The 9,569-nt window shown below is 34.0% G+C and overlaps 1 protein-coding gene across 1 annotated transcript; it reads right to left on the reverse strand.

Moving 5' to 3' along the window:
- Positions 1 to 4,285: 4,285 nt before the first annotated feature.
- Positions 4,286 to 6,087, reverse strand: LOC149927447 (uncharacterized). Its single transcript, XM_090157858.1, has 6 exons — positions 5,877 to 6,087; positions 5,306 to 5,415; positions 5,067 to 5,241; positions 4,823 to 5,007; positions 4,542 to 4,764; positions 4,286 to 4,404 (listed from the first exon to the last, which is right to left on the reverse strand). The coding sequence occupies exons 1-6, from the start codon at positions 6,085 to 6,087 to the stop codon at positions 4,286 to 4,288; spliced, it is 1,023 nt and encodes a 340-aa protein (XP_090013984.1).
- Positions 6,088 to 9,569: the final 3,482 nt, after the last annotated feature.

Consider the following 9,569-nt stretch of genomic DNA (forward strand, 5'->3'; position numbering starts at 1 on the left):
TTGCAATAAAAGCAACTATGTGCCCCAGTTGGAGGTCCAGTTGTCTGGCATACCATGCATCCATTTTCATGATCAAGCGCCACAGTTTCCGTTCCTATGCCATGAGGGTCATTCCATGGCAAATCAACCAGTGATGGTACCATGGGTCGGAAGTTTTTGACGAAATTTTAAGGACATGTTAAGGGGTTGAAAAGTATGTTAACTTTCGATTTTGACGTTGAAATTTAATTAGGTCAATTTTTATGAGCATTTTAAAAATAGCCTGAATTTTTCTTTGTATCATTGACATTTTCGGTAGCTTTTAAAGAAATATTTAATAGAAATAGTTTGGTTTATGCAAAAATTTTGAAAATTCGCATAAGTATAGTAAATTAGACAGCGAATAAGATGCGTTTAATTTCTAAAAGCTTAGTTAATTATATTGCCCGTAATTTACACTTCAAACCAAAATATCTGTTTTCCGGGGGGGGGGGGGTCCACTCGGTGGTGCATGGCCAAAAAGATGCAACTTCATATTTTATAAAAAGGATATTTTTTTGGAGGTTTTTGCCAGGGCTTTTAGAAAATAGTAAAATTGTTATAGCTATTTGGTTGCTAGTGTGAGTTTTTTTTGAAAAAACGTAAAACCAATTTTTGGCACTTTAAAACGTTTTTATTGCTTATTTTTGGCCCACTTTTCTAGAATACAATCGTCTGCTAGACTTTCTGCTTGCGTTTTCGTCTCCAAATTGTCTAAGCTGCGATTTATATATTGTCACGCACTTCGAAGCGTTCAAGATTTATAATGGAAATTGATGAAGAGCATAGTTTGCCAAATTGTTCAGTTGGGATTCTGAAAAATGAAACTTGTCAGAAAACTACCCAATGCAAAATAATAGGAATGAAAGATGTAAATAATTTAAAAGAAGAAGAGCAAGAAATTCTCGGTTTACGGGCAAATGTAAAAGATTTCAAGCTAGAAGCAGTGTGTAATCATCATTATGCCATGCTAATTACCAAATATTCAGCTTTTCAAGTAAAATGCATTGATCCGCTTCATATTCACTCTAAGGCTATAAAAGGTTTGTCTAATTGATAATATCGGAAGGGGTAAAGGGGTAAGGTTACAAAAGGCGTCCCTAGTGTAACGTAACTCCCACCAACCTCGAAAAGACGCAAAAAACGGCGAAAGTATACACTTTTAAACCAATTTACTCCCATAAACGCCCCTAGGCCTTTCCGCGGTACAATTTCGCCTTGTTGTCTGCTAGATACTTTTCAGCAAAGTATAGTGGTTGCTAAAACATCGTTTGAATTTATATTAACTTTGGGGTGATTTTAATGTTTTACTTAAATTAACAGACTTGGAAGTAGCTGGAGTCCGAGCCCAATGACTGTTAAAAAAATTAAGAGATCCTAAAATAAATCATTTGAAAAGGGGTTGCGGGCCACCGGGGCCCGTAAATAAATAAAATATTTCTTAAATACTTCATGGAAATTTCTTGAAAATAACGTTTAAGCCTTTCCTGAAACGCATTTTTCCTACCGTAGATAATCAGCGAAATCTGGCGTTACTGATAGTCTGATCATTTGCATAATTTCCCCCATTTCACCCCCCCCCCGGGCCATTGGTCCTCAATAAAAATAAACTTCAAAGGGTCGGGAGCCCCTAGGGTCCCGTTAAAAATATCAAGTCTGACTTGAACAGACATACTATGATTCACCAGTTTTACGTCGTCACGTGAGCTAAACTTACGTCACAATTACGACATGCGCTTGTCAATCAATCAGAAAAATCAAGACATTAGAACTTGGTTGAACTGTTGTTAAACCCTAGGCAGTGGAACTTCCCCTTTATGCCAATGTTCTGATAATATCTTAATTGTATAATTATAGTAACTCTAATATTTTTATTATAGCTAATTTACATAGCTTGACGCTGGATACTATCAAAGAACTAATAACGACAAGTGCAATGTCCTTGGTTCCTGGTCAAAAACTTTGTCATAATTGCTACTTATCTCTACGTCAACCACCTCTAAACCCCACTAGTGGCACTTCAGCGGCATTAACCGATAGTCAGTCTCCTTCTTCAACGCCTTTCACAGGAAGCCAAGAAAGTGTCATCTCTAAGACTAGTATTGCAGAAGCAGTTACGTCCACAGAAAAAGAGCAGTTAAACAAAGTTTTAAAGAATCTTGGAGCAAGCCCAATTAAACTTCATTCGCTAAATGAGTACAAAAGAAGTAATTATGCAAAACGAAAGGTCACCCAGATTGTGGACGTAGTACAGTCAAAGGTTACTAAAGTTTTGAACTTATCAGCTTCAGAATGTAACACACTTGCGACGACATCATCATCAACTGACATGGAAGAATTCATTGACGCTCTCAAAATTAAAATAAATAACTCGTCTAGACAAGAGAAGTGTAAGCTACTAACACTTGCACCAAAGTCGTGGAGTATAAATCAATTATGTGAAGAGTTTAAAGTTTCACAATATCTTGCTAAAAAATCGAAAAAATTAAAAGAGAGAGATGGTATTCTTCCAAACATTGAAAAAAAGCAAGGTCTTAGTCTTCCGTTGGAAACTATTAAAGCGGTGCAGTCCTATTACGAAGATGACGATATCAGTAGGATGTGTCCTGGCAAAAAAGATTTTGTATCTGTTCGCGTAGAAGGCCAGAAAGTTCAGAAACAGAAAAAACTTTTCTTAGCCAATATTAAAGAAATATACCAACAGTTCAAAGTTGTACACCCAGAATTGAAAATAGGATTTTCGAAATTTTGCGAACTGAGACCGAAATGGTGTGTCACAACAGCAGCAAAAGGAGTCCACAATGTATGTGTATGTGAGATTCATCAAAATCTAAAGTTAATGTCACTAGCGTTACCACAAAAAGAAGACTACAAATCACTAATGCTCAAGTTTGTTTGTTCGACGTCAAACCGTCAGTGCATGTTACATCGTTGCAACGATTGCCCATCTAGTGAAGCATTCTTTTCTTCTATTAAAGAAATATTTGATGGCAACGAAATTGATGAAGACGAATGCGTAATCTACACACAGTGGGTTCATCATGACGGACAAACTAAATTAATTGAAATAAAACAAGTAGTTGAAGAATTTGTGGAATCGCTTACTGACGTCGTTGAAAAATCACTACCACATCATTTCATTGCAAAGTCGCAATCTAACTACTTAAAGAATTTAAATTTAATCTCGAAGACGATCATGTTATAACACTGATGGACTTTGCTGAAAATTATTCTTTCTTAGTGCAAGATGCCGTTCCATCCATCCCTTCGTAACTTACTATAGGAAAGACGGAAGTCTTGAGTGCTTGAGCAGTTGCGTAGTGAGTGATGACATGGAACATAGTGCAATTACAGTGCACATATTTATTGGAAAACTCATTGTCTACCTGAAACGTGTTCTACCCGATATAAAACATATCCACTATTTTAGCGACGGAGCTGCATCACAATACAAGAACTGTAAAAATTTTCTGAACCTGTGTAACCACGAATCGGATTTTGGATTAACAGCTGAATGGCATAATTTCGCAACAAGCCATGGAAAAAGTCCATGTGATGGAATAGGCGGCACTGTAAAGAGAATTGTAACTCGAGAGTCACTTCAGCGTACTGAAAATAATCATATTTTGACGCCACTTCAGTTTTTTCAATTTGCCAAGGAAAATATTAAAGGTATCGACTTTTTTTGGGTGGGGAAAGACGAAATTAAAAATTCCAAAGAAATTCAAAATGCAAGGCTGACTACCCTTACAAAAAATTTCTATAAGGTATTTTATAGAGTTGATCTATAAAAATTTCATAGAGTAGTCTTAAGCTATTTCTATAAAATGTTTATGGAATGTGGCTATAGAATGTTTGTGGAAAATGGGTCATTTTTCTAAAATGTTTTTTTAGAATTTCTTTAGAAACTTACTTATGATTTTAAAGATCAAAGTAAGTTATTTCTATAAACATTTTAAGGGTTTTCTATAAACCCTTTTAAAGGTTTTCTATAAACATTTTAAGGGTTTTTTAGTTTTATATTAGTGGCTTCTATAAGAATTTTAAAGAATACTTCTTTTTAAAAAGTGGAGTTTCTATTAAGATACTAAATGGTTTCTTAAGAAGCATCGTAATACTTTAAATACATTAGCTATAAAGAAGTTCAGGTCAAAATTATACTTAAATATATAATTAAAATACAATCATTTCTCAAATTATTGTTTTAATGTCCTTAAGCGAGAATGATAACAAATTTAGTCGTCTTTAAACAAGAATTATGACGAAATTAATCGTCGTTAAACGAGAATGATGACATGTGTTTAGCGTTACACTCCTTAATTTTGTTTGATAGAGTTTCCATTACTCCTCTTCTCGTTGCTGAGGGGTATCTTTTCATAGTGTATCCTAAATAAAAAGTTAATTTTAAAGAATCTCAAAATAAGTAGTGTACAGTAAGTTTAGTCTAACTGTGACCAAGCAGGTATCAACACCCAAGTTGCTAACGTTCACGCAAAACCCAAACAAAAATGTTAAATGCATACCAATAATTGCATCTGTTTTGATACGATCTAGCGCAGGCTTTGGTGATTTCGCTTTATGAGCGTTACTCGATCGGCCAGTAAGTGATTTTCCAATTAGTTCCTCCATTGTAAACAAGTGTGTTAGGAGTGATCTAGCTAGCACAGTTGGTCCAGTTGATGTTCTTAGCATCATACCTAAAACACTTCGATCTACATTTACAAGATGTCCAATGGAAACCATAGCCTATAAAAAATTTACTAAATTTAATTAAAAATTAAATTTAAGAAACAAAATATCTTACATTTTGACCTTCATCTGTTAATGCATTTGAAGTTTTAGAGTGAGATGGTCGTCCAATTTGTGTCACATGCATGTTGCTCTCATCCAAACAACTGGACCTTCCTAAGGCAGAAACTGATTCAAAATTACTGTGTTGTCTGATTGAATCAATGCAAGATCTCAATTCTGATAGCAGAGACTTAAACTCTATATTAAAAACAAAATTAAAAATACATTTTAAGGTTTCGGTAAATTTTCATAGTTACCTTTGTGATCAGAAATTTCTTCTAAATTCTTATAATTTTCTCTCTTTAACAACCTGTATTTGGTTTTCAACTCCTTATATTTTTCGCATTTGCACGGATTTGATCTGGAATTTGTGGCCTCAGTTTCTATTTCCTGCATCAAAGTGGCTTGTTGGTTTTCTCTTAACTGTTTCTTCTACAAAATTTCGAACCAACTTAATATTTCCAATTTTAAAACGTTATTTTGATATACCAATTACCTCATTTTTGTTGCTAGCTGAATCGTGACACTCCTCGTCGGGTATGCCAAGCCTACTTAAATTGTTACTTGAGATTTCAGTTCTTTTTATTTCCATTTCAGCCTGTTTTCCTAAAATTAAAATTAATTAAGTAAATGCAACCAAATTTTAGAGAGGTGATTAACCTTATATTAAAATGTATTTTAATTTGATTCAATATAATACCCTGCATTCTGAACCACTTCAAAATTTGCTGAATTACATATAAACATAAACAATAAATTTTCTATGATTTCATAAATTAAATTATTATAAATCCTTGCAGTTTGAATCACCTTTAAATACTAATTTGGACTTAAAGCATAAGAACCATTAAGTTTCCTCTAGCTTTAACATTGCTTAAAAAACTTGCCAAAGACAAGCAACTTAAAAAATCCAAATGTGATTAAGCCCTTCTAAATAAGTGTTTAATAATATTAATTAAATCATAAATTTATATTCTGATACATTGATCTTAATGTGAAGCAGTAAAAAACTATTGTTTTCTCTAACATAAGATTAGAGGATGTAAAAGTTATTATGGCCAACTTACCATAAGCAAGCAAAGTGCCAGCAGCTGCAGGTTCTCCATTTTTCCAGTGAAAATCTAATTCTTTTCCAATGAATTTTTCTGGGTCTTTAGAGATTTTTTTTTTCAAATCAGAATTATGTTTTAGACTTTCTTCTAGGCTTAAAACATCCCACATATCAGAATCGCTCCATTTCAATACAAAGAAAAGCCTCCTCCCGGACCCTTTAGACATTTTGCCTAGTTAAGATAATTAAATCTGATATTAAAAACGTATATTTAAGAATTAAAAATTCTAAAATAACTTGCGAATACAATTTAGCTTACCAAATTAAATGATCGAAAACGGTCTTAGGAATTGCCTTGAATTTAAAAATAGAATGCGTTTAAAAAGCTCGGAGCACTGGGCACCGACGACGAAAGTAAAATGGCCAGATCACAAAGAGACGGTTGACCAACATACACTAGAGATTTATATACCCCCCGTACCGCACACCGGGGACGGTTGACCAACAATAAAAATTCCTATTCAACAGCGTGGGCGCGCGGCAACAGGTAGCTCAGCTGCAGCAGCTGTAAAAACGTCCCGAGCGCGAGGCTGCCAGCTACTAAAACACCACTCGAGTAGGAACTAGGAAGAGCACCAAGGTTCGTAGAGAAAAATACACAACGTACGCCTTTTGAAATTAAATATTGTTTTTACAAATTTTATGTTAAAAAATTAATATTTTTCACCGTTTAAATTTAGAATAAAAAATAATTAACCTAATTTGAATTCGGTATTAAACAACAAAATAATTTCTGACGTTGTTAATAATAATAGCGCTGCCTTCATCCACGCGAGCTGGCCGTCAGCTCCCTAGACTAACTATTACTGTTAAGTGTTAACCCCAGCAAGTTTATTTTACTATCTCCTTTGTTTTCAACTGATATGTGGTAAAGTATTAACTCGTGTTATCAGGGCACAATAAGTGTAAACTTTCGAGTATCTGTATTATTATTATTATTATTATTTTATGGTACATCTGGCAGCGCAGCTTATGTCCTGTACCTCCAGCTGATCGAACCCATGTGCTTTTTTTTAAGCAGACGTCGTTAATTTCGCTGCAGTTGTTCAGTGATATTAGACGAAATAGTTTTGAATTCGAAATGGGAAAATGTGCCAACGCAAAGAAAGGATTATGGAAACTTGCAAATTACAATGGTGTCTTAAAAATACCAAGAAAGACAGAATATAGAATTAGAAATGCCAAAAACAAAAGATGTCATAACTTCAGCTTTGAACCTGATCCTAATGTTCAAAATGAACATTCCAGTCCATCTGCATCTTACCTAGCAACAAATAATAATCCCATAAATAGAATGTCGCCATGTACAAGTATATTTTCAAGTTCAACATCTTCATTAAATTCTATCGAAGGTATAAAACACTATAATAACAACTTACCATTATCATTTTTAATACCACTTGATTTTACTAATAGGTATTATAAACGAATTGCCAAATGAGCATAGTTCTTGCGAACCAACTTTATCCCGCTCAACTTCTGCCACTTCTATTTCATTATTAATGAATAACGAAGAAGTCCAGCAAAATGAATTTGAGGGTCAAACTAATAATTGTGGTCCTGATGAAAATTATGAAACTAATAATGTAAGTCTATAGTCTACGGTTTTAGTCTACCATGATAGGGGCATTGTAGAATAAAATGGGTAAGATTTTTTATTAATATATAAGAATTTAATATTCGTAGGATGGATCAAGCACCAATCCTTCCAATACAGTTGATGGAGATGCGTTAGTTGATGATGACGATGGTATTACGGATACACTAGTAAGTAAAGTGTATTGTATTAAGTAGCTATAGTAGAATGGCAGTAAGACGTTATCACCCATGCTTTTTCCTATAGATAAAAAAGCGCGATTTATTATAAAATTGTTAATGGTCATGGCTATAACTACTTGTCGTTTTGTGAAAAGACAACTAGTAAAACATAACATAGGTCTATTAAATAACAAATTTGGAGATCTTGGCTCAATAAACTAAAAATAGAAAATGAAATAAAACAGGTATAATACATCAAATTACATGTAATACCAATTCCATTGAAATACAAAACCGAGATAGGGGCCTGGAAAATCATCTGAATTAAAATTATAATTATATAATGGGGGGAGGTGCAAAATATTAGCCAGAGAGGAAACATTTATTTATTATTAAGAATATATTTGAGCTTTAGCAACAATAATGAGTGATTAAAGTTAATTATAAACCTGAATATTTTAGTTTTTTACTAAGCAAATAATTATATTTTAGGAAGAAGAACTGTACGCTGGTTCAACTTTAACGTTGAAACAAAGTCTGTTATTGACTATGGCACATGTCATTCGATACCAAGAAAGCAAGGAAGCCACAGCTTCACTACTAAAGCTTCTAATGTTTCATATGCCATGCAATACACAATTACCGCAATCGTTATATCTGTTTTATAGATATTTTGAACACGCTAAGTCTCAGTACCGTTTTCATATGTATTGTGCTAAATGTAGTGGTTATATTGGTATAACAGAGAAACAATGCCCATTTTGCCAATGTCTGGTGTCTTATGAGAGGGCTCTTGAAAAGGGCAATTATTTTCTGGTTTTTGAAATTGAAGACCAAATTAAAGCTCTGTTAGAGAAAGAAGAAGCTATGAAAGAAATAAATGGAAAGCCACAATCTAAATTGCATGGATTGAAAGATGGAAATTGCTACAAATGTCTACCAATAGGAAAAGATGATCTCTCAGTTACGTGGAATACAGATGGGGTACCGGTATTTCATTCATCAGACTTCAGTATCTGGCCATTACTTTATGTAGTTAATGAGCTTAAAATTTCCGGGCAAAAAGCTGGCGTTCAGTTGGGAGCTTTGTGGTTTGGAACTGGTAAACCAGATATGAATTGTTTTTTAAAACCTTTCATTGACCAAATCAATAAACTGTCGTCAGAGGGTTTCCAATACAGTCACTCAGGCCGAGAGAAAAATGTTAAAGTATTTCCAGGACCACTAACGTGCGATTCAGTGGCACGTTGTAAATTGCAATGCATAAATCAGTTTAACGGAGCGAATGGGTGTAATTGGTGTCTAAATGAAGGGAGAACAGTCTTGAGAGGTGAAGGTCATACCAGAATTTATGAAGCTGGAGAATTTCCAAAACGAGACGTAGCTCAGATGAAACAAGATGCCAGAACCGCTCTGCAACATAAAAAGCCGGTCAATGGAGTTCAGGGATTTTCAATTTTGTTTCTTCTTAACTATTTTGATATAGTAAATGGATTTGTAGTTGACTATATGCACTCTGTGTGCCAAGGTGTGGTTAAAGCAACCTCTTGTATGTGGTTCGACTCGTCTAGTCATCAACATGAATATTATCTTGGAAGGAAAATTGGTGAAATAGACAGTCTATTGTTATCACTAAAACCTACAGATGAGGTCACGAGAACACCGAGAACATTGAAAGATAGAAAACAATGGAAGGCCAATGAATGGCGTTCGTGGTTATTATTTTATTCACCAGTAATTTTAAAGAAATATCTTCCTGGAAGGTTTTATAATCACTGGTTATATTTAGTATTGGGTGTAAAAATTTTGCTTTCAACTAAAGTGCCACCGGAAATGATTTTAGAAGCTGTTAATTATTTGAAATTATTTGTAGAAAATTATTCTTTATTAT

The sequence above is a fragment of the Leiobunum rupestre genome, chromosome 9 (assembly GCF_980474605.1).
Source record: "Leiobunum rupestre chromosome 9, qqLeiRupe1.1.hap1, whole genome shotgun sequence".
NCBI lineage: Eukaryota > Metazoa > Arthropoda > Arachnida > Opiliones > Sclerosomatidae > Leiobunum > Leiobunum rupestre.